Source organism: Salvia miltiorrhiza, chromosome 1, assembly GCF_028751815.1.
Source record: "Salvia miltiorrhiza cultivar Shanhuang (shh) chromosome 1, IMPLAD_Smil_shh, whole genome shotgun sequence".
Classification (NCBI taxonomy): domain Eukaryota; kingdom Viridiplantae; phylum Streptophyta; class Magnoliopsida; order Lamiales; family Lamiaceae; genus Salvia; species Salvia miltiorrhiza.
In genome coordinates this window covers 64,636,328-64,662,524 of record NC_080387.1, presented here as the reverse complement: position 1 = coordinate 64,662,524, position 26,197 = coordinate 64,636,328, and the positions used below count along the sequence as shown (strand labels likewise).

Below are 26,197 nucleotides of genomic sequence, written 5' to 3'. Positions count from 1 at the left end.
TTTTTTTAAGTGAGATTCGTTAAACTCTTCTCCAAAAAATGTTGTTCTTCGCTACTTACAGAATTTTACATCCTCATTTTATAGTTGAAATGTGTTGAGTGAAAACCCAATCCAAAATCGAATTGTATGTGTGTTCTTGCAAACTGGAGCAATAAGATTATGACAACATCATACATTATGCGAAACAGCGAAAATGTTGTTTAACCAATAATAATTTATTTAATTGAGATTTGAGATTTAGGAACATTAATTCTCGATCAGACTTGGTAATTAATCAGTTACTGTCGTCTCTCACATTCAACTCGACATATATAGTGGCAGCAGGAAATAGAAGGCTCGTGTACGCACAAAAGGAATTAATATAATCGCATTATGCATTGGTGATGATGATATTAATTTGACAGCGTAATTGTAGCTAGGCACGAAATATATAAAACAATATATTCATTATATTACGACAACTGATGTAAATTGTTTTATTAGCTAGAATAATGTTTTTGTTTTCCTAAAACAACCAATATTAAATACTTTCTATATAGTCCTCCAAATTTTAGATATGGTTGCAAATCGGAAATTCAAACCAAAATAAACATGCTTAAGTGATGAGTCGGAGATTCACTACAAAAAAAGTGCAATTCGCGACAAAAATTTCGGTCATCGTTAATTACAATTAACGATGGATCCGTTCTGTCGTTATTTTTTTCATGACAAATTCAATTAATAATGGAATTTTTCATGTTTAAATTTAATGATGGAATTTTTGTGGTTAATTCGACGTCTTATTTTTTAAATTTTTATTTTATTAATTTAAACTGTAGGGATTTTATTTTCAATTTTTAAAACATATTTTGTATTCAATCGTATACATAATATACTTTGGTAAACCCATCTTGATAGTGCTTTATTTCGAAGTGCGATTAACCTTGGAATTTCTTTCAAGTGGTCATCAATGTAGTAGATACAAATGATTGATATATTAGCACACCTATCAATTCATTTAAACTCTCTTTTAATGTACAATCTTATATATGCATATATCCTTAAAATATGTTGAGATGTATATCTAAAACTTATTAATTTTTAATAACGATAGATTTTAAAATAATAAAAAAAAATAATGATTTATTTTAAAATAATAAAAAATTAATATTATCGATATTTTTTTATAAAAAATTAATTTTCAACAAATTTTAAATTTCTGAGAAAACTATATGTAAAAATTTTCGTCTAGAAGATTCTAATCGACAACTTTTCATAAATGAAATAAATCTAGAGGTACTTCGTTAAGAATTGGAAGATTATTTTGGTTCACTAGAAAAAGGGATTGTGCGGTATGGTTATATGTGATGTGGCCATCCACAACTAATTAGTCTGATATTTGAGTTCCTCGATATGGTTATATGTGATGATGCCGCACAGCTGCATCGAGCTTCAATTTTTTGTGCCTTTTTAATAAATTTCAATTTATCTTTTTATTTGTTTAAGATGCTTGAATTTCTTGTCAATGCAATTTTTTTTTCTCTTTTTGTAAGTTCTTGTGGGATTGATTGTTTTCTTCTTCTCTTTTAAAGGAATGGTTGGTGTGGAATTGTGGATTTTTTGTTCTCTTTCTGTTTGTCTAATTAGAGACCCATTTTGGAATTGTGGAATTGATTTTGGACCAGTGGAGAATTGATTTTGGAATTTTGAAATTGATCACAATATATCGTGGAATTTTTTGAGAATTGATTTTGGAGTTGTGGAAATTTTGGACCAGTGGAGAATTGATTTTGGAATTTTGAAATTGATCGCAATATATTGTGAATTTTTTGAGAATTGATTTTGGAGTTGTGGAATTGATCGCAATTGTGGAATTTTGGTTTGCGAAGTATTGATGCAATTGTGAGAACTTTTATTTTGGAGCCATGACGGCGCAATAGCTAAAAAATTGTTGATTTTCTTTTAATGTTGTGGTATATTTGTTTGCTGTAAATTTTAATAAGGTTATATTTGTAAGTTTCACAACATAATCTAAATTTTAAATTAAGGCATGAAACATGAATTTTGTATTATCTGGATTTCATATTTAAGATATAAAACACATGACCAATCATTTTTTTTATTAATATAATTTATCTTGACTTAAATTATCTCATAGAATTAAATCACCACCTTTTTAATTTTTACAATTCTTTTTCCCTAATTATTTTTTTCAGTCATCGAAGTGTTGTCAAGAACATGCAATTTTACATGTTCTTTAACTTGTTGTAGCATTTTTTTTTATCAGAAAAAGCAAAGTTAAATAACTGAAAAGGTGCAAGAAGTACCAAGAAAGTCAATACAGGCAGCAACCAGGCTGAGAGAAAAGCCAACACAACAAGGAAAACACAAGGGCAGGAGCCACCAACACAACACGTTACATCAACTCAAGATCCCTTCAAGGCGAGAGCCAGGATTTGAGATCCAAAGCAGGCGCCTCCAAAGCAAGCGAGAGCCAGGATTTGTTGTAGCATTTACCTTGACAATTTTGGCATGTCATTCTTAGCCATATTCGCGATAATTTGGTTTAAACTCTCACTTGGAAAATAATTTGGGGGGGGGGGGGGGGAAGGGGGAGGACGGAATTGCAAAAATTGAAAAGGTGGTGATTTAATTTGTCACATTATAATTACAATTTCAAAATAGTTCTTGATTTATTTGTCAAAGCCCCTTTTAATTTTATGTATTTAATGTGAATTATGAAAAAATATTACTTCATGAAATAGTAGATTAAATTAAGTTAATTGTAATTACAACTAAATTAAATATCACACAAATGTATACTTATTAGAATATTATCATTATTTTACAATACAAACACGAATAATTTATTTTAAATATTGTACTCATTTTTTTCATGAAAAATTTGTCATAGTTTCCTTCTTTGTCCGTCTACGAAAAATTTGCCAGCTACATTTGTAGTAATATGATCCACACAACTCATATTATTAACCTTTTATTTTTCATTTAAAGTGAGATTCGTACCCCACTCACAATACTATCAACCACTTTATTAAAATTTGTACAATCCACAATAAGATAATTTTTTTGTGGACATAGAGAATATATTTGTATATTTATATAATAATTATATATTAAAAATATAACCAATCACTTATTCATAAGATTAAAACAAAAAAATAAAATAAAAAATATATTATGTATATATGTATATATATATAAGTAAAAATATGTTAAAAAAATTTATCGATCAAATAATTAAATATATGAGTTTAAGCTATTTAAATTATATAATGATAAAATACGATTTCCATGAATAATTTAATTTTAAATTTAAATTTTTGAAAGAGTAAAAGTTTTACTAGTATTTTTTTCAAATGTAATTTTACCGGACACCATTTCTATGAATATCGAACGAACATGGGTTTCTTCAACTTCATTTGTTTCTTCGGTCAACTTCCACTGAAACTTTGTGTGGGTCCCAATCAATTATCATTTCATTAAAATTCTGTGGATTTTTTTGGCACGGCTGCGGCAAACGTAAAAATCACGTGTCAATGAATCTGAGATCAAATTAAAATCCCCTACGTTTTGTGATCTTAATTTCTTCTACATGTTTTTGTTTTTTAATTAATATACATGATAAATCATAAATTCTGAATCATAAATATTACGATGCGAATATTTTATAAACTCCCAATATAATATGAAAAAAAAAAAAGAATAATCACATGTGTATACGTGTATACGCACAAATACTAAAAGAGAATTTGTCTATATACACGAAAATGTTGTGGTTATAGTTTTTCCCATAAACAAAATGGCGACGACCGATTTTTAGCAATAATAAAACCACTCGTACTTTTTAAAACGAAAAAGGTTTTTTTTTTTTTTTACTCTGATAACATTCTAAACAAATTTCTTGATTAAATAATGGAGTGATTTTCTTTTAATATTCCTTCCATTATAAATTCCTCCATCTAGATATTTTCACCTTGTGAACGACACATATTTTAAGAAATTGGTGGATAGTAATTAATAGTAGTGAATATTATTGTGAGTGAAGTTTGTGAATCCTAGCTACTACTCCCTCTGTCCCAATAATCTTGTCTCACTTTCCTTTTTGATTTGTCCCAATAATCTTGTCCCATTTCCTTTTTTGGCAAATTTTAGATACTAATTAATTCTTTCTTTTGGAGGTCAAATACTAATTAATTCTAATTAAACCTATCGGTGCCCCCTCCCCCCAAACAATTAAACCCACCCCCCAGCAAACAATTCCCCCATTTCCCCATCGTTCATCCCGCCTCCCCCTTCCCCCATCGTTTCTCCGGCGCTGCACCCGACGTTCCTCCGGCGCCACCTCCCCTTCCTTCCCCCATCGTTCTTCCGGCGCCGCACCCATCGTTCCTCTGGCGCCACCTCCCCTTCCTTCCCCCATCGTTTCTCCGGCGCAGCCTCCTTCCCCATCGTTCCTCCGGCGCCGTCTCCTTCCCCATCCTTCCTCCGGCGCCGCACCCGTTTGCACAGATCTAAGCCTCCCCTCTGTAAATCCACCTTCTCTCTTCTCTGTTTTTTTTTCTCCAGAAATTAAGGCTCGCCTAATACATCTGAGGACGAAGATCTGTGAATTGAGGCTATTTGCACAGATCTAGGGCGGATGTATTGGTGGACGACCCACTTCCTTACCTTTTTCTAATATAAGGAATTGGAAGAGACATGGTTCAGTATGGCAGTGCAAGGGACCGATTGGGGCTCTTAGCCGAGGAAGGAGAAGAGGAGAGAGAGAAGGAGTTGTCGGCCCTCCACTGCCCGCAGCGACGGCGATTCACTGGAGGAGGAGCTAGGGCACGAAATTGTGAGTGAGTTTTGAGCCTTGCGTCTTCTTCACACGAATTGGGAGATATGAAGATAATCTCGCCGGCCCTTAGCAGTGCCGAGGCCGAGAAGACCGGCGACTCGCCGGAGTTCCAGTGTGATGCGGCGGCTCTGGGAATTCGCGTGGTGATTGATTGAGAACTGAATTTGTTTTGTTTTCGTTGAGTTCGGCATTGGTTGTTGCATTTTCTGTTCTTGATTACAGAAGATGATGAAAAATTTGCAGAATGAATTGTTGAAATTTGTTGAGGAGGATGAAGATTTTGTTGAAATTTGCAGAATTTTGTTGTATTTTCTGTTCTTGCCGATTTTGTTGAAATTTGCAGATTTTTTGTTGTTTAATTTACTCAATTCAGTTTTGCTAATTTTACAAGAATGATTAGGCCTTATTTACTTTTTCTTAACCATGTGGGGCCTTACACTTTACAACACTAATTCAACACTCCTTAGTCTCTGTGCCCAAAAGAAATGGGACATGATTATTGGGACGGAGGGAGTATTATAGATAAAAATATAAATGATATTGTGGACAGACCAAAATGACAAAAATAAAAACGATATCGTGGACGGAGGGAGTATTAATTTGAAGTGGATCATGTAGACCTCACTCCCTTATAATACTCCCTCTGTCTTACAAGAGTGTTCATCAATTTTAGTGGCATGAGTTTTAATAAAATGTTAGATGAGTGTATTGGGAATTGAAAAAGTGATTCACTTTATTATAAAATAAGAGTAAGAAATAAGGAGTTAGTGGTGGAGGTAGTGTCCAAAAATAGCAAATGCACACTCTTGTGGGACGTTCCAAAATAAAAATAAGGGCATATTCTTATGGGATGAAGGGAGTAGTATATAAATTCAAATTTGAATCACACAATATGTGTATGTTAGTATACAAATTCAAATATGAACAACACAATGTGTGTATATGGCGCACCAGGAGCGTGACACGTTGCAGAGACCTTCCAAGACCTTCAAGACAAAATACACTCATGGGTGTAAAATATGAATAAATTTTCGAAAATAAAAAAAGTTAATTATATATTTTTTGTCATTTTTTTTCGCACGCCCCCACCATAATTATGCATATAGTTGAATACAAATATGCATATCATTATGCGATCTGGCATGTGATAAGAGGCGAGAGACACCTGACGGATCACATAGTCTCATGCATATTTTTATGTAACACTATGTATATATATGTTTACATTTATGCATATTTGTGTTCAATTATATGCGTAATTATTGTGCAGGCAGTTGTGCAAAAAAAAAAAAAAAATACTCCCTCTAATAATTTTATTGATAATATTAATTAATCATTCCCCGTCACTTTCGACGGGCTATACGAACACTAGCTAGTTTTCTGAGCAACCATGTTTGATTTCATTCACAGTAATTATTTTAATGTTAATTCTTTCTTTATATATATAATATTTAAATAAAATTTTACTTCATAATTATAAATCCATCATGGGGACACTACAAAAAAATATCGCAATTAACGACGGAATTTTCCGTCGCTAAAATACTATTTTCCGCCGTTAATTATAATTATTGACAGATTAACAACGGATCTGTTCCGAAAGTAAATCTTTTGTGGCTAACTCAATTAAGACGGAAATTTCCGTCGTTAATTCGACGATTTTTTTAATTTTTTTAATTTTTATTTTTTAATTATTTTTTACTACTATTTATTATTATTTTAGTTTTATTTTTTATTTTATAAATTTCAATTGAATGAATTTTATTTTCAATTTTGTAATGTATTTTGTAGTCAATCGTATACACTTTGGTATACATCCCAGTGGGTCACCCATCTTGATAGTGCTCTTGTACAAGTACGATTAACTTTAAAGTTTCTTTCGAGTAATTACCAGTATAGAAAAGGCATACAATTGTTATAAATAGTACCTATAAATTCATTTAAATTCACTTTCAATATACAATTTCATTTATGCATAACCTTAAAATATGTTGACATGTATAACTAAAACTCGTTAATTTTAATAATGATCGATTTCAAATTAATTATAAATTTTAAAATAAACAAAAAAATATTATTAAATTACAAAAAAATCGTTTTAACATTAAAAAATACAAAAAATAAGAGAAAAAAAAATGAAAATAAAAATAAATTTATTTTTAAAATAAATAGGAAAATAAAAAGTATTTTTTTAAAATATATAAATATACAATTAACGACAGATTAAGGACGGAAATAATAAAAATATATATTATTTAAATTAAAAATTATTATAAAAATAATTATATAATTAAAATTTTATAAAAATATTAATTAACGACGGATTAACGACGGGAATAATAAAAATAAATTAACTTTAAATTAAAATATTAATTAATGATAGATTTACGACGAAAATAATAAAAATAATTTAATTCTAAATTAAAATATTAATTAATGACGGATTAACGACGGAAATAATAAAAATAAAATTAACTTTAAATTAAAATACTCCAGTTAACGACGCATTAACAACGGAATTAAATTCCGTCATTAATCCGTCGTTAAAGCCGCTTTTTTAACTACAGATCCATTTCCGTCGTTAATTCCGCCTTTAATTGTGAGTTTTTTTGTAGTGGGATGTAGCTCAACACTATAAATCCATCACAGGTAATATTTTTCTAGGCAGGGATCATAAGTACAAGGTAGAAACTAAATCAAAGATAAAGAGAAATGTATTTAGCAATAATAATAATAATAATAATAATAATAATAATAATAATAATAATAATAATAGTAGTAGTAGTAGTAGTCAATCAAGAAAGAAACTATAGATTATTTGACTATTTACATTAGATAAAACCAAGTCATGGGTCGGACCCGCACAGCTTAGACTACATGCATCGGCTATAGTGCATAAACTTGTATAAATAGAGCCACATTTCCAACCAAATATGCAAGAGAAGCAAGCTTAAATCTTCTGTGAGATTATATTATATTATATACATACAACCTAAATTAAAAATGGGTTTGGCAAGAATGATTATGTTGGCAGTTGCTGCAGCTAGCATGATTTCCATGGCATCTGCCATCGCTGGAACCGCCACTTACTACAGCCCCATCGTCCGTAAGATATATATATATCACACTTCTCTCTCTCTCTCTCTCTCTCTCTCTCTTGTTTGATCGATGAATATATGACGTCTAGCTAATTATATATTGTATAACAGCATCATCATGCTACGGGTATGAAGACAAAGGCACGATGGTAGCAGCTGCAAATCCTGCGCTCTTCAACAACCGTGCAGCCTGTGGGCAGAGATACACAGTCCGGTGCACCGGAGCCACAAACCAAGGCGTGCCGCAGCCGTGCCGCAACGGCCCCATCACCGTCACCATCGTTGATCTCTGCCCTGGTTGCGCCGCCAACCAGATTGATCTCTCCGAGCAAGCTTTCAACGCTATTGCTGACCCTAACGCTGGAAGAATCCTCATCGACTATAACCGGTCAGATCACTAACTATCTTATTCTTTTAATCATTTAATTTGTTTGCGTTACTTCAAATTAATATCCATTCTCGCATGTGATTTTGCAGTGTTTGATCAGAGTTGAAGAATGCTCATTTCAAGTATCCAAGAATAAGATCTGATATGTATACATCATTTCCTTTCTAAAGTAACTATATATAACTTCGTGTCTCTCTCTCTCATTTTCAATTCCTTGTTGAATATGGGGATCGCCTTTGAAAGATGAGGACAACATGTACTGGTCTCTATATTTTAAATAAAGATTATTAACTCTGTTTACTTGTGTAACTTACTTTTGTCATTCTAATCTCCAATATTATACTCTAATTTACAGGAGTATTATTCAATAATTCGGATGGAACAAATACCTATGAATACCTGGTCGAAAATTCAAATTCATATATAACGATCGATACTAAACATGACTCGTTATTAGTCGTTGTTCTATATTTGGGTCGTTGTTCTATATTAATCCTTACGTACGTCCTTTTTTTGAAAGGTTTTAATACATAAAAAAGTAAACGTTTAATAATAATGTGCTTAATTTCTTAAGTTCAACAAACTTTAATACCAAAAAAAAAACCATTACCATTTAGGTCGACGGCTGGTCTTGGGTGCGACCATCGCACACTATGCGACGGGTCCGCCCCTGACTCGAAACCCTGAATCATAAATTATTACATTTGTTTATAATAATTGTTACTTTTAATAAGCATGAGATATACATGCGAACAAATGTATACTTATATAAATATAAGTATTTACCTTCATTTAATATGAAGTATTATATTTTCTAAACCCTAAATTCTGTAAACTAAACCATAAACCCTGTAAACTAAACCTTAAACTTGAACGCTAAATCCTAATAGGAGTATTTACTTTTAATAAGCATAAGATATACATTTGGTTGCACAAATGTATACTTTTGTTAATATAAATATTTATGAGGCATTTGCAAAAATGCCCTTTTCTTATAAACACTTATAAAAATGCCCTTTTTCACTTATGAAAAAGGCATTTTTACAAGTGTTTATAAGAAAAGGGCATTTTTGCCTATTAACACAATATTTATCTTCATTCAATATAAAACATTATACATATCAATAATTACTTTTTGTTACGATAATAATTATTTGATCAAATAATAATGTAATTATTTATGCTTATTAAAAGTAATCATTGTTATAATAAAAAGTAATATTTGATATGGAGAATTGTAATATTTCAAAAATATTCCGTCCACGAAATATTGCCCTAGTTACCCATTTTTCCTTGTCCACAAAGTAATGCCCTACTCTGCTTTTTGTACCACTAAACCCTTTTTTCTTTCATTTATTTACCATCAATTGCCACTAATGGACCCACCATACAACAACTTCTTTCATTTTTATATATATTCTACCTTATTACATTTTATTACTAGTGGACCCACCACACAACACCTTTAACACTTTAGTCAACTACCTTTATCACTTTAGTCAACTATCCTTATATTTCACTCACAACCACTTTATCAGCTTTCTTAAAACCTGTGCCGAACAGTAAATGGGGCAATACTTTGTGGACGGAGGGAGATTATTGTTATAATAAAAATTAATTATTATTATTATAAAGAAATATAATATTTTTCAAACATTACATTTTTCACAATATTGATATGAACTACTTATATTAACATAAATATACATTTATGCGAACAAATGTATATATTATACTTATTAACAATAACAATTATTATAAACAAATGTAATAATTGGGAGCTCGGGTCAAATCCACGCGGGTCAGGGTTCCGGGTCAGAAGCGCGGGTTTGGGGTGCGGGTCAACCCATCGCACGACTGTGCGACCCCCGCACCCAATAATTGGTGTTAGGTCGAATATGTTCTCCTGATTATTGTTATAAGAAAACAATTACAAGTTCTGGAGTTAACGTTTTCGATTATCTGCAATCATCACAAGACATCAAAATAAGAGGTGTTTGGCTGAGCTTATAACCTCTTTAAAATAGCTTATAAACTATTTAATTAAGAGCTCTTTAAAATAATTCTAATTATAAGCTCCTTCAAAATGTTTTGACAAAATAAATTCCTAAAGAGCATATAAGTTGAACTATTTCTTCATTTACAATACAATTATTTTTATTAAAACACATACGATTTCTTTTAGAATTATTTTTTATGGATAAAAATGAAATAATAAATATAATTATTTTCAATGGTTACTATGCCCATTATCTTATATAGCATCCACCAACCTGTTAATCAATTTAACTTGTTTACAATTATTTTATCTAACAAAATAAGTGTCATCAGTAATGAAAAATCGCATATTAAAGAAATAGGTTTTTTTTATCCTTTTCACCCCATGATTATTACATTACAATTTTGAGAAAAATAAATAGTTATTATTATTATTATTATTATTATTATTATTATTATTATTATTATTATTATTATTATTATTATTATTATTATTATTATTACCCCCGTCACAACTTTTAGTATTCATATTTTCATTTTTCAATGTTCCACAGTTTTTAATCAATTTCAATTTTTAGTAAAAGTAGATGAGACTCTTACTCCAACTTTAATTATTTTAACTCTCACATAAAAGGTGAGACTCTTATTCCACTGATCACAATACATTCAACTACTTTAATAAAACTCGTGTCACTCTCAATTGGATACTAAAAAGGGAAAAGGTGCAGATCCACCATTCTAGTGGTAGCTCTTATAGCATATAGCTCCCCTTACTCACTGTATGTGCAAATAGGCCTCCGAACTCTTAAAAATCGCTCAAATACACCCTTTTGACTAACCGACGTTTTTCTTCCGTTAGTCAACCTTTATTTTTTATTTTTTAATTAAAATGTGGGGCCCACCGATTAGCATTCAGGCCGCTGCACCTCTTCACTTCCCTCACCTCTCTCCACAATCTCTATTTATAGCACAATTTCTTCACCGGCCAAGTCCCCGGAACCCTATTTTCTCTCACTTTGCTGGTGCGGGTAAATTTAGCTGAGGACAATTTCTTCGGCCCGATTTCCCCGGGCTTTAGTAATCTGACCCGTTTAGGCATGCTCTACTTGCAGAGGCAGGGGGCAAGGAAAATGGCCAATCAGTGGCTCTTCGTCGGAGGAGCAACTGCGACGGTCGGAGATACGAGAGAAAGGGGGGACCGGAGGCGGCGCGTTCGCCGGTATAGAGTCAGTGGATGGGGACTTGGGTTTAAGCTGAACTTCGAAAGAGAGAGAGAGGGAGATGGAGGCGTGGCCAGCGGCCGTGTCTCTGCCGGAGGCGGCGACGTCGTGCTCGTTGGATTTCGGTGAGTTCTGAGGGAGGCGCGCGGCGGCGTGGTATCGCCGGCGGCCGCTGCTGCAGCGCGTAGGTCCCACATTTTAATAAAAAAAATAAAAAAAGGTTGACTAACGGAAGAAAAACGTCTGTTAGTCAAAATGGTGTATTTGAGCGATTTTTAAGACTTCGAGGGCCTATTTGCTTACACAGTGAATAAGAAGAACTATACGCTATAAGGGCTACCACTAGAAGGGTGGATCTGCACCTTTTCCCTACTAAAAATGGGGACGGAGAGAGTATCATACAAGAATTCCACACTAATCACAATTCTAAATAAGTTTAAATTCTTCAAAATTACTTAATAATAATAATAATAATAATAATAATAATAATAATAATAATAATAATAATAATAATAATATATACCTATTATGAAAGAGCCTTATTTTATAAAATTTGATTTGCCTATTATATCTCTCATATATACTTATAAATTTAAGGTCAATTGTGTAATTTATTATATTATAAATACAATAAATCTAAAAAAATATTATAATTTATGCTTTATATTTTAATAAATAGTAGTATCCATCAGAACTCTTAATCCGCATAACTGCATAAGTTAGCTACTTTTATTCTGTAATTCTAAATCTTAGAATACAAAAGATTTATTTATTAGTTTTATTAGAAGTTTAAATTACTAGAATCCTTGGAATTAAAATTAAATATGTAAAGATGAATGAAACCTAGAAAATAAATGTATATCAATCTTCTTTTCTATTTGATCATTTTTTTTTCTAATAACGACAAATTAGGTGATACTTAATTAATTCTTTATATTAAATTAAGTTGTCTTTTTCAATTTAATGAATTTTATAATGTATATTCAAACGTTATTCAAGAATTGGTTCAAAAAATATATTAAAATGATAAATTTTACTATAAAATGAAATAAAATATAAATTTACACTCATAGAAAATTATTTATTAAAATATTTTTTTTATGTGTGAATACATGTGATCTCTGCTAGTATATTAAAGGAAACAAATTCTTTAATCATATTCTTTTTTATTTACACAACCAGATTTTTTAGTTGAACTTTCGCAGGCTTAGCCACTTAGGTATTAATTAACAATCCAGTCCTGCGAAGTAATGTACGTACGTAGGTAGAATAAGATGTGATCAAGCCTTGCTTATTATGTCTACAACTAGAATTTTCAACGTATCATTTTTACCAAAATTAATTGAGCACGTACGCGCATCGCATCAATTTCTCATCAACTTCTTAACTCCATCCGTTTCTATTTTCAACACATTCACCTAATTAAATTCTGTGTAATTGATTATAATCGATTGTTATTGAAATTCTATGTTGAATTTTCTGGTACGACTGCGAAAGATCTTTTTCAGTTACTGTACAAATTAGACTTTTTTTCCGGCACGACTGCGGCAGATTTTTATTACCCAAACAAACAAACTTATCGAGAAGAGTCATTCAATTCCCAGACTAATATTAACGTGCGCCGACTGCTAACCAAATTCTACGTAACCAATCTCCCTCATCTATAAATAGACGTCCCACATTTCCAACCAAAAATGTAAAGAAGCTTAAATCCTCAACTATAACCAAAATCAAAAATGGGTTTGGCAAGAATGATTATGTTGGCAGTTGCTGCAGCTAGCATGATTTCCATGGCATCTGCCATCGCTGGAACCGCCACTTACTACAGCCCCATCGTCCGTAAGATATATATGAATCTTGATTAATTGATGAATGATGTCATCTAATCTTATCTAATGTAATTATATATGATGAACATGAATAACAGCATCGTCATGCTACGGGTTTGAAGACAGAGGCACGATGGTAGCAGCTGCAAATCCTGCGCTCTTCAACAACCGTGCAGCCTGTGGGCAGAGATACACAGTCCGGTGCACCGGACCCACAAACCAAGGCGTGCCGCAGCCATGCCGCAACGGCCCCATCACCGTCACCATCGTTGATCTCTGCCCTGGTTGCGCCGCCGACCAGATTGATCTCTCCGAGCAAGCTTTCAACGCTATTGCTGACCCTAACGCTGGAAGAATCCTCATCGACTATAACCCGTCAGATCACTAACTATCTTCTTTTCTCTCTTATTTTGCGTTGTTTACTGATTCCCCTATGTAATTTTGCAGGGCCCCTTGATTGCTTATTTCGGAGCTCAAGGATCATCATTTTCGATTATATATATATATGCAACAATAAGATCTAATTTATCTATAGATCATTTCATTTCCTTAATATGTACTACAACTTCTTGTTGAATAAATGGCAAGGATATATATGTACGTAACTAGGTACACAAACTGACCTCTGGAAGATATGATGTACTAGTCTCTTTTTAATTATTTCAAATAAAGCTAGCTTATATATCTTTCTTTACTTGTGAGATTTAGGTTAATTTGTCATTCTTTCCAATATTACTCGACATGATCATTATTCAATAATTTGGATGGAACATGCTATGAATACCTAGTCCTCGGAAAGTCCAAACTCAACGATCGTTCATCTACTAATAGACACTCACTTTGCATGATTGATAAAACTCACGATCGATCTAATATTTTTATCTTTAATACTAAGATTATTTCTTCAATTACCTTGAGATATCCCAAAAATAAATTCATCAAAGTAAATAAGGGATTAACATTACCATTTTTATCTTTCAAAGCTAATTATCAATGTTTATATGTATTTTAATTTTGTGGTATAGTAGATGGATTGAGTGTAGTGGCGAAATATCATTCCCTTTTAAGCTGAATCAGTCATACAAAATTTTGTGGAGAATAGTTTGTTAATTATGCAGATAATGGGCTGAATAATAAAAGGATTAACAGACAAAGACTTATAGTCAAAAGTTTAAAGATAGAAAAAATATTGGTTGAATAGCTTGATCATGTTTATTTTGGCACCAAGCACTAAGAAATCACCCATGTTCTTATCCTCAAATTCTCAACAATATAACATCTTGCTCTCCATGACCTCTATAAATAGTGGAGAAAGCCACTGCATTCGGTACCAAATTCACAGAGCCAAAACACAAGTGCTAAGTAGCAGGACTGTTAAGATGTATTGCTCAAATTAACCAACATCTAGTTTATCTTACCTTAAGTTGGAGACTCGCTAGACTAATTCATAGTGTTTGTTTTGTCTGTGACATTAATATTAGCTTAAGTAAAGTCTAGTTGTTGCTAGCAATTACAATAGGCCGGATTAGAAGAAATTTCTTTTCTTATCGGATTAATTACTTAATTAGAGGGATTATATATATTATAAGTAGGTCGTGTAATTCATTGTAAAAAGGAATTTTTTATAGTGAATTCACAACGGTAATTAATTAATATTGCAATATAAAATTATTTCATTGTGCGTGCTTTTATTTTTCGTTGCTTTCCTATTTTCATAAGTAGTTTTTGGATTCATTTTTCAAACAATTATTCCAACATCCTTTGTTTCGCTTGTGCAACAACTTACAAATATAATATTGACACATAAAAAATTATGGCACACTGAACATTCAAATAAGTATGGTGGCGAAGATCAATACCTCTAATGTTGAATCAGTCTGTACAATATTTCAGTTGTATACTAGTTTTGATTATTTGATAATTTCAAATTTTAAATAAATATTAAATTTTAAAAAATTGTCTTTAAAATCAGGTTCTAATAATTGGCTGATGGACAATGTGGTCGTTGGCATCTATGATAATGGTCTAAAACCGATTTGATATATAGAATAGGACCTGATTTTTTTGGACCTACGATAGAATTAAATCGTGGTGGTATATAAGAAAAGAAATTTATTGGTGTGGTATATAAAAAGAAATCAATCTCTAGGCTATTTAAAACAATGGGCGTCTCTGGGATTTTTGAGCACCTTTTTTTTAGGGGACCTATAATATCACCGTCTACGATATATATTTGTACCATTCGATAGTGGCCAATGCCCATTTTGGATTAACTTTTTTTAGCAGTGACACCGAAAATTTTAAAAAATGGGCTCTTTATTGACAAAAATCAAATTTTGATTTGAGTTTTTCGGTGAGCGAATTATCATATAGATTGAGGTGTTTACTTGGTTTTCTATGATGTATTATACAATTTGCGTTATTCCCAAATCTATTAACTTTGAGTTGGACCTAGTAGCATGTTTTGAAATTTGAATATATATATATAGTGAAGGGTTCAACAGAGAAGCTAAATATTATGGAGAATATATATATATATATATATATATATATATATATATATATATATATATAGGAGATGGCTACAGTGAAAACACTTCTTAAAATATAAATATAAATGTTTTTTAATGTACGAATTTTATCCAATATGGTTACGAATTCATCCAACATGGTTACGAATTGTGAAAAATAAATTTTTGCTACATTTGGGATTCGAACCCAGGACCATTTATTCATCCAACAAGATTACGAATCAACCGTAGATCTTGATGATCTAAGGGCTGAAAATTGTTTATATTTTATATTTTAAGAAGTATTTTTATTTTAGCTCTCCCCTATATATATATATATAGGTATATATATAAAGAGGTATATATTCGATATCTCCTGCTGGAAAGCTAGTCAAACTATACGACTCGTAAATTTTTTTTTTCTTTCTTAAAAGTAGCTACTTCTTGATAAACAGATATGTAGTGCAAAAAAAAATTTAGCCATAGCTAGTCAAAATATATAAGTTGGTATTATATTGATATATGACTTTGCCTTAAACAAAGCATGCAGTCGTGCGCAGTTACGCACTGCCTCATATATATATATATAGAAAGTTGTTATCCAGTGGAGTTGACAATCCCTGGTCTTCAACAATCATAATTATCATTCGCAGTTACACACGAACATAGTCTTCAACAATTATATTACTTGGTGTGAGAGCGATGATCTAGTGGTAGAAAGTTAATGTCCAAGATTCGAGGTTTTGAATTCGAGTTTTTCGTTGTGTGATTTTTAAAAAAATTATTTATTGAAAACAATTACTTCTTCCGTCCCACTTCAAATGGCCCTAAGTTTTTCAGCACGGAGATTAAGGACTGTGTGATAAAGGTATAAAGTGGTGGTGACAATCCAAAAAATAGTGTTAAATAATTCTAAATTTGGATTGAGTCCTTTGAAGTGGGACAATCCAAAATAGAAATAGGGTCATTTAAGAGAGTAAAATACTTGGGCTGCACAAAGGAAAATTAACAAAACTTCAAATCATTCGAACTCATAATTAATTTTCAAATCCAAAGCTCAAACTCAAGGGACCAAATGTTCCCCTATAAAAAGATCACACTATAATCCAAACCCCTCAAACTCATCATCTCCGAATCATGAAGATTCAGAGGATTTCTTCTCTAGCTTTGGTTCTTGGCTTCATATTTTTGTGCTCATCTACTTGTGGTGAAGGGCACAACCATTTTCTTGAATGTCTCTCACAAATATCCCACAACTATTCCTCCATTTCAAATATCGTCTACACCCCTCGCGATTCTTCTTACATTTCCATTCTGCAATTTTCCATAAAAAACCTACGATTCATGTCGGAATCCACCTCCAAACCACAAGTAATCATAACCCCTCAACTCGAATCCCAAATCCCACCGATCATACACTGTGCCAAGAAGACAAACCTCGAAATCAGAACTCGAAGCGGCGGACATGATTTCGAAGGACTATCTTACGTTGCACAAGTCCCCTTTCTCGTCATCGATTTAATCAACCTCGGTGAGATCACAGTCGATGCTGTCGAGAAAACCGCATGGGTCCAAGCCGGCGCCACCATCGGCGCTTTATATTACAAGATAGCCGAGAAAAGCCCGGTTCTCGGATTTCCGGCCGGCAGCTGTTTAACCCTTGGCGTTGGTGGGCACTTTAGCGGCGGAGGCTACGGCACGCTGCTGAGGAAACACGGCCTCGCTGCTGATCAAGTCGTCGATGCAAGAATAATCGACGTTCGAGGTCGGCTTCTTGACAGGAAGTCGATGGGCGAGGATCTGTTTTGGGCCATAAGAGGCGGCGGAGGCGCCAGCTTCGGTGTGATTCTTGCATGGAAGGTGCGATTGGTTGATGTTCCTGAAAAACTCACTGTTTTTAGAATACAAAGGAGTTTGGAGCAGAATGCGACTCAACTCGTCCACCGCTGGCAATACGTGGCGCCGAGATTGGACAGAGATTTGTTCATCGGAGTGTTAGTAGGTCCCGCCCAAAACGAGAGGAAGAAGACGACGATACGTGCTAATTTCTTCTCCGTTTTCCTGGGCGGGATGGACAGGTTACTCGGGTTGATGCAAGAAAGTTTTCCTGAGCTAGGGTTAGTAAGAGAAGACTGCGCCGAGATGAGTTGGATTCAGTCCACCCTATATATCGCCGGATTCCCCATCGAATCACGTCAAGTTCTGCTCAACAGGAGCGATCTCAGGCTAAGAAACTTCAAATCAAAGTCAGATTATGTGCAGAAACCGATACCCGAATTCGGGCTTGAAGGCATATGGCGACAGATGTTCGAACCAGAAGCGGCGGCGGCGCTGGTCCTCTTGTCGCCGTACGGCGGAAGAATGGCGGAGATTTCTGAATCCGCTCTTCCGTTTCCACATAGGGGTGGCAATCTGTTCGAGATTGCTCCGGTTGTGTACTGGAATGAAGATGAAGGTCGAGATTCGGATAGGTATATAAGTTGGATCAGACGGCTTGAGAGTTACTTGACTCCTTATGTTTCGACTTCTCCGAGGGCCGCTTACCTCAATTACAGAGATCTTGATCTTGGTGTTAATGATAATGAAGGGAAGACGAGTTACGCCCGAGCTAGGATTTGGGGTGTTAGATATTTCAATAACAATTTTGATCGGCTTGTTCAAGTCAAAACCCTAGTTGATCCCAATAATTTTTTCAGGAATGAGCAAAGCATCCCACCACTGCACTACTCCAGAAAGTCAGAGAATGGAGACTAGTATTTATATTCATCTGTCCATTTGGAACAAGTCAAACATTTTGTCACTTATTTTAGAAATAAACAGATGAAAGTTGGCTAAAGAAATGCGCCATTTACATATTGTTTGCAAATGAAGGGGAAACAGGGAATAATTAGGTGTACAAATAATTGCAGTGGAGAAAATGAATATGTTTCGCTGACTTCATCTAAAAGAAATCGCTGGAGCTTGTTCTCCAAGGAATAAAGCCATGTCTTCTCCACTCAAATATTGGGATATATATGTCCAAATTAAAATCCCATGATTTAACTAAACAGATGGATTCATATTAGAGATTGCCAGAAATTAAGCCTGCAACACAAAGTGGCCATGGAACTCTCTCACATTTTCGGTTTCTTGAAAATAGTGAAGGAATCCATCAATCTCGTCCCAAGAAATGGGAGAATCATGGCCTCAATCACCCTACTTTCACTGCTCCTGCCATCACTTCTTCACTTGCTACTCCTTTACTGGGTGAAATTCCTGACAAAGAAGATGGACGAGGCTATCATGGTATCATTGTGGTCCAATCTTGGATTGACCCCAAATCAAATAATCACATTTTTCTCTGCCCTTCTTATAGCAGCAGTAATCGGTTGGCTCACCGCTATCGGCAAAATTTCCTCCTTCTCCGTGCCAGCGGTGATATTAGTAACGGCCATGTCGTATACGGGCAAGAAAGCATCAGTGGCAGATCTGTTAGCAAGAATCAACAGAGAACGTGCTAGGCAACACAGTGGTTCCAGTTCGTCGGGAAAGGCTTTGGTTGTTGCGGCGGTGGCTACTTATGTCATGAACATGGACCACAACGCTATTACCGGTACCGCTACCATTGTTGGTTGCATCATAATTTTCTTTTACCTGCGTTATGTGTCGGTCGTTGGGTTCTTGGCCACTATTGTTGCGGTGGTGGAGGAGAGGCGCGAGGCGGTAATGGAGAAAGCTGAAGAGCTTGTTGTAGGTCATAGACTGCAGGGGTTCATGCTCAACCTGTTGGTCGTCTTTCCGATTTGGAATGTTTTTCTGGCTTACCGGATGTATTTAGATAAAGGCTGGTACCTTAATATAGCGACGCACGGACTGCTCCTTCTCAACAGTTCGTTTCTGGGAAATATCTTCTTCAGCGTATCGTATACAGTGTTGTATTTTCGGTGTAAGAAGCACCATGGTCAAGAGATTGATGCTCTACTAGATAAAGAATAATGATGTTTTTCATTCCCTTGTTTTTTTAATTTGTTTCTTTATTTGTTCTAATTAATTGCAAACTGTCCAATTAATCCTATATATGTTGTACTGCTCTCAGCTCCCCCCTGAATCAAATTTCTGGAAAAAGTTTAAGATCAATGTTTAACTCATTTGTAGTGCTTGTTAATTATTGTCAATGACCCCATGAAGAGAAAGTCTTGATGAGTAAATTAATTTAAATAAATGCCAGCCAACAGGAATATGAATCTCACATGCCAGAATGTGCTTCAATAATTTGGAAGGTCAACCAATAGTTTAAGAATATGAGTTAATTAGATCAGCATGGCCTAACACTATTACAGCTTTTTTCATTATGATCTTTGAGCATATTTATATTAAGCTTTCACTACCATTTTTAACAAAAAGATGATTAAAGTGGAGCTTAACCCATAAAATGTTACTTTTACGTTTGTTTCGTGATGGCTTACAGAATTGTGAGTATTTGATTGCATTTTGCTATGGTTTATTACATTGACTTGAGAGAGAAATGAGGGTCAAATCAAATGATTGTTTTCACGTGTATGATTTAAACTTGAGAAACTAAAAGATAAACAGGTGAAAACAGGGGCGAGGACTTGCTACTATAAAAAAACATGTGTGTGTGTGTGGGATTGTTTGATGGAAGCTCTTTGGAGGTTTCACCAGCATGCATGATACAAAAAGAAAAATCATTTAATCTGGTGCTTGGATTTGACTTCGTATGTAATGCAACTGAAACTGTCAAAAGAAATAGATCATTGCTCTGGGTAATCACATGGTAAGAAAGAAGCAGACAGCTTTTTGCTGGTTTGGAATTCAATTAGTCAAAAGAAATACCATAGTCAACTTGAGAAAAAATATTGGAGATTTTCATCTGTATCCGAACAATGAAGGCGCCTCGACTCATTTTCATTTGTTGTTAAGAAAATACAAATGAGAAACCTATAAGTTTATTTAATGCTAAAGAGAAGATGTTCTATTCTTAAGTCGTGAATTTTTTAATGAAAATTATGGAGTGCACGCAACATCGACTTTGAAAATTTCAACTTTAAATTGCGAGAAGGGTTTCATAGTTGAAAGTTATATTAGTGTTTAATAGACTAAGTCCATATACCATAAATTCATTGAGACTAATCATACAAAACCAATCAACATATTACTAAGTCAACACTATTATCATTTAAGGCACACGTCAATACTAGCTCCATAAATTACCAATATATGATCAAATAGCTTGGACACTTTTCTCATTATCTCAGATTTGTGAAACCATGGAATCCTCTCAAATTTTTGGCTTCTTGAAAATCTTGAGTGAATCCATCAAACTCACTCTCAAAAATATAAAACTGATAGCATCAATCACAGCACTTTCTCTTTTCCTCACATGGATCCTCTTGTTTGTATTCAGTTTCTTCTACCAATCCGCCTTGGCTTACATACGCACTACTATCGTGAATAACAGCCCCGCCATCTCCTTCCTACTCTTCACGCTTCTTTTGGCAGTGGAACTGGCATTCTTGTTCGCCTTCATCGCAATCGCCCAGGCGTCCGGAATCGCAACCGTGATAACAACAGCCACGTCGTACACCGACGGCAGCAGAAAACTATCATTACAAGATGTATTTTCCAGTTTGAAAACGAAATGGAGAAGCTCCCTGAGGAACCAATTCCGGCTATCTCAGAGTCCGAATCGCTTCTTGGAGATGGCCGCAGTGGCGGTGGGTGTTGTTGTAGTGATATTGTATCTGAATCCCATTACAATTGCGATTGTGGGTATCGTTGGGGTTGGCATCTTTGTTTATCAGCTCTATGCGTCGGTTGTTTGGGGCCTATCCCTTGTTATTCCGGTGGTGGAAGAGGGCTGCAGTGAGGCATCGGAAGCGGTGGCCAGAGCCGAAAAACTTGTTGAGGGGCAGAGACTGGATGGTTTCATGGTGAACTTGTTGTTTAACATTGTGTGGTTGATTATTTTGTTGAGTTTCTGGATGATCGCGGGTAACATCGATCTCTACACCTACGGGCTGTTCCACTTCAGCAGTGTTTTAGTGATAAGGATATCTGTGAGTGTATTGTACACGGTCTACTATTTCCGCTGCAAAGACTACCACGCCGACAAGAATTTCCATTACACTACGCTCACAAATGATATTCCTTAATTTAATTGCATCAATTTCATGTTTCTTCTTGCAATTTATTGTTTCCATTTCTTATATTGTACTACTACGTACTCCATATTTAATGATTTAATGAACAAAAATTTAAACAAATTCCAATCAAGAGGAATATATCATCTCCAAATATATATGAATGTGCTTTGGAAGCTGGAGTACTGATGATTCAAAAACAATTTCGATCAGGTATATATGTATATAGGTTGGATCTAAAGGCTTCAAATTTACTTGACTCCTTATGTTTCGAATTCTCCAATGGGCTGGATACTTCAATTTCAGAGATCTTGATCCCGGAGTTAACGAGAACCGGCTAGGTTTGGACCGGGGCGACAAAGAAATAGCACTATAGTTTTTTTTTTTTTTTTTACAGAAATAGTATTGTAGTTAATGCAAGTTAATGTGGATCAAGGCTTTCTTTAATTTGAATTCAGGAGCATTTACTTCAAAGAATTAACTTGACTCAAGTTAATTCTTTGAAGTGTCTTATGAAAAAAAAGTACATATATCAAGGAAGTTGGAGTATTACCTTTGTACCCATATTTATTATTTTCAAAGTGTAATAAATTTATTCTCAAATTTTGAAATAAGACACTTAAAAAGGGTAAAGTAGGAACTTTGTCATTTTTTTATTCTCAAATTTTGAAATAGGACACTTAAAAAGGAACAATAAATTTATCTTAATAGGACACTTAAAAAAAAGGAGGGAGTATATAAATAAAAATAATAAATGTCAATCATTATTTTTCAAGATAGATTGTAGAGATATTTCAAGGTTCGTAATAATTTCTATTATTTTAAATAAATTTTATTTATTTATATTTCATACGGAGAGTTGAATTGGAGGATATATATATTACTTTATTAGTCTACAAAAAATAGTCATGTTTTGCTGAATATCCACAAAAATTAGCCTTTTTTTTATTTTTTAAAACTATTTATAACATCATGGGTCATATCTCCACTAACAATACAATTAAGGGAAAAGGTGCAGATGCACCCTTGTAGTGGTAGCCCCTATAGCGTATAGCTTTCCTTACTCACTGTGTGTGCAAATAGGCCCCCAAAGTTCGAAAAATCGATCAATTAAATTCCTTTGACTAATAGCTATTAGTCAAACGTTAGTCAATTTTTTTTAACCCCCAATTTCTTTCTTCTTTCAATTTCTACCCCCAATTAGGGGTGAGCATTCGGTTATATGTAGGGCTTGGAATCGGGTCGGGTTCGGGTACCCTACCCGAAAAAATCGGGTACCCGAACCCGAAAATCCCCTAAACCCTATACCTGAGTCGGATATTCGGGTACCCTAAATTACCCGATCTGCAACTTTCAAATCTGTACATATTTAAAAAAAAAAGAGGAAGAAGAAGAAGCAGCAGCGCCGGCGAGGGGCGAGGGGCGAGGGGCGAGGGTCGCGACTGGCGAGGGTCGCGACGGCGAGGGACGAGGGTCGAGGGTCGCGAGGGGCGAGGGTCGCGGGTCGCGAGGGGCGAGGGTCGCGACGGCGAGGGGCGCGACTGGCGCTGCTGGGATTGGGAATTTGGAACTTGGGAAATGGGATTCAAGGGAAGGGAAGGATTGGATTTCAATTCAAAAAAAAGAGGAAGAAGAAGAAGCAGCAGCGCCGGCGAGGGGCGAGGGTCTCGGATCTGGGGGCAAGGGTCGCGACGGCGAGGGGCGAGGGGCGAAGGTCGCGACTGGCGCTGCCGCGCTGCTGGGATTGGGAATTTGGAACTTGGGAAATGGGATTCAAGGGAAGGGAAGGATTGGATTACAGCTGGCAGCTACAGCAGCTTAATTAAATACCCGATAGGCAGGGAATTGGGATTGGATTACAGCTTAATTCGGGTATTTCGGGTATACCCGATACCCGATCGGGTATACCCGATACCCGATCGGGTATACCCGATACCCGATTTTCTAACACCCTAAATACCCGATCCCGAACCCGAACCCGATTTTTTCGGGTATAGGGTACCCGATACCCGATTTTTTCGGGTCGGGTAATCGGGTACCCGATACCCGATCCCGAACTTCCCAGCCCTAAGTTATATGGTTCGGTTTTTGCTAAAATCAAACCAAACCATATTTTAGTTCGGTTTTAAAAAAAACCGAACCGAAACGAATTAACCGAACAAATCGAATCGAATTAAGTGAAATTTTTATAATTAAAACCGAACCGAACCGAAAAACTGAATTAATCCGAAGAAAACCGAAAAAACCGAAATTTTTGAAAAAAAAACCGAAAATTTTAAAAAAAACTATAAAATTAAAAAAATATTAGAAGTTAGATATTATAAAACTATAATTAAAATATTATATATATATATATATATTATAAATATAATTCGGTTTTTCGGTTTTGTTCGGTTTAAAAAAATCCGAACCAAACCGAATTGAAAAACCGAAATTTTATAAAAAAAAAATAGAACCGAACCGAAAAACCGAAAAAACCAAACCATATTTTAAAATTTCGGTTTGGATCGGTTCGGTTATTCGGTTTCAGATTTTTTGCTCACCCCTACCCCCAATTTCTATCCCCAATTCCAATTAAGCCATCGTCGACATCTCCATCGACGCCGCCAGTAGCCTCTTCCTCAATCCGGCGCCGCCACCACCGAGGTGCAAGAAGTGCGCCGCTGCGTCGGAAGTACATATATACTTGCTGCAAATTCAAAGGCATTTTCTCCGTCAAGGTTAATTATATGTGAATGAATAAGCAGAGGCAAAGAAAATGATATGTGGTATACCTGTATAACCCAAAGGCTCAGAACAGTCTCAAAGCAGAACAATCCAAAACCAATGAAGTAGAAAACCTGAGAATGTCAAAATATTGTAAGTCGCAACTCCAAAACTGCATTCTACCATTATAATGGATCCAACTTACCCCAACCAGAACATGGTCGCTTATGAGATCTATGGCCAACAAGACACCTCTGCACAACACACCGTCTAGCTCAAATGCGAATTATGTAGATACAGGGTTCTTGATGGAAAGAACAAACAACTTACGCAAAGATTTTCCTTTGAAAACAATAGGGAGCGCAATTGCAGCAACGATGCAAAATCCGATGTGAAGCTATTGTCGCATAAGATATCATCAAGATCGTATATACAATTTGAGGATAGAGTCTGCATTGAGCCTTTTAAGGAACTTACCAAGTAAAATAGGAAGAACCATCCAAACTTGAGAGCACTTCCTTTCCTGAAATGCACAGAAAAGTTGAATGAATTGCATAATGGAGCAGCAGCTAATCAATTCTGTTACCTCTAACTTTTAGGAATTTACCATATTACAATAAATAATATTCACATTTTCACGCTGCTGATCTCAGTTGGTGGCGGCGGCGATTGCGGCGCCGGATTGAGGAAGAGGCTACCGGCGGCATCGATGGAGATGTCGGCGAGGGCTTAATTGGAATTGGGGATAGAAATTGGGGGTAGAAATTGAAAGAAGAAATAAATTGGGGGTTAAAAAAATTGACTACCGTTTGACTAACAGCTGTTAGTCAAAGGGGTTTAATTGATCGATTTTTCGGACTTTGGGGACCTATTTGCATACACAGTGAGTAAGGGGGGAGCTATACGCTATAGGGGCTACCACTACAAGGGTGCATCTGCACCTTTTCCCTACAATTAATTATCATTGTAAACACTATTTTTTAAGTGAAACTCTTTCTCCATTCACAATGCAATAATCATTTTTATTAAAAACTTATACTATCTCTTACTAAGACTATTTTTTGTGAACGGGGGTAGTATAACATAGTCTTGTATTACAAATTTGATTTTAGTGTAATTTAATATATTATGCATATAATAATTTAAAATCATATTATGATTTATGTTTTATATTTTAATATTTATTTAAGTAGTACATCCATATAAGTTAGATGTTTTATTCTGTAAAAAATTTAATAATTTAGAAATTTGGTCCAAAGGATTTATATAATACTAGTATTATTAGAAATTTGATTTTACTAGAATCCTTGAAATTAAAATTAATTATGTAAAGATGAAACTTAGAAAATAAACAAGAATTTTATATTAATTTATTTTTATTGTGTTTTTTTTTCTAACGATGATAAAATTAGGTATGCTTAATTATTTAAAAATTATTTTTATATTAAAGTTAGATGAATTTTTTTCA

The 26,197-nt window shown here is 34.5% G+C and overlaps 3 protein-coding genes and 1 long non-coding RNA gene across 5 annotated transcripts; 3 read left to right on the top strand and 1 right to left on the bottom strand.

Moving 5' to 3' along the window:
* The first annotated feature begins 7,737 nt into the window (after window positions 1-7,737).
* On the top strand, window positions 7,738-8,626 carry LOC131005005 (EG45-like domain containing protein). The gene is made up of 3 exons (XM_057931781.1): window positions 7,738-7,946; window positions 8,050-8,326; window positions 8,416-8,626. The coding sequence occupies exons 1-3, from the start codon at window positions 7,844-7,846 to the stop codon at window positions 8,420-8,422; spliced, it is 387 nt and encodes a 128-aa protein (XP_057787764.1). The 5' UTR covers window positions 7,738-7,843; the 3' UTR covers window positions 8,423-8,626.
* A 4,501-nt stretch (window positions 8,627-13,127) lies between these two features.
* LOC131005004 (EG45-like domain containing protein) lies at window positions 13,128-14,055 on the top strand. Of its 2 annotated transcripts, XM_057931780.1 has the most exons (3): window positions 13,128-13,383; window positions 13,472-13,748; window positions 13,821-14,055. In XM_057931780.1, exons 1-3 carry the CDS (start codon window positions 13,281-13,283, stop codon window positions 13,828-13,830), a joined length of 390 nt encoding a protein of 129 aa, XP_057787763.1. In that variant the 5' UTR covers window positions 13,128-13,280; the 3' UTR covers window positions 13,831-14,055. The 2 variants fall into 2 exon arrangements, with proteins under 2 accessions (XP_057787763.1, XP_057787762.1); XM_057931779.1 differs by having other exon boundaries at window positions 13,131-13,383; window positions 13,472-14,055.
* A 2,789-nt stretch (window positions 14,056-16,844) lies between these two features.
* On the top strand, window positions 16,845-22,156 carry LOC131005003 (tetrahydroberberine oxidase-like). Its single transcript, XM_057931778.1, has one exon. It carries the CDS (start codon window positions 17,021-17,023, stop codon window positions 18,635-18,637), a length of 1,617 nt encoding a protein of 538 aa, XP_057787761.1. The 5' UTR covers window positions 16,845-17,020; the 3' UTR covers window positions 18,638-22,156.
* Window positions 22,157-24,681: 2,525 nt separating this feature from the next.
* LOC131005002 (uncharacterized) lies at window positions 24,682-24,983 on the bottom strand. Its single transcript, XR_009095189.1, has 3 exons — window positions 24,935-24,983; window positions 24,798-24,863; window positions 24,682-24,712 (listed from the first exon to the last, which is right to left on the bottom strand). It is a non-coding gene; the product is annotated as an uncharacterized LOC131005002 (long non-coding RNA).
* Between the last annotated feature and the right edge of the window lie 1,214 nt (window positions 24,984-26,197).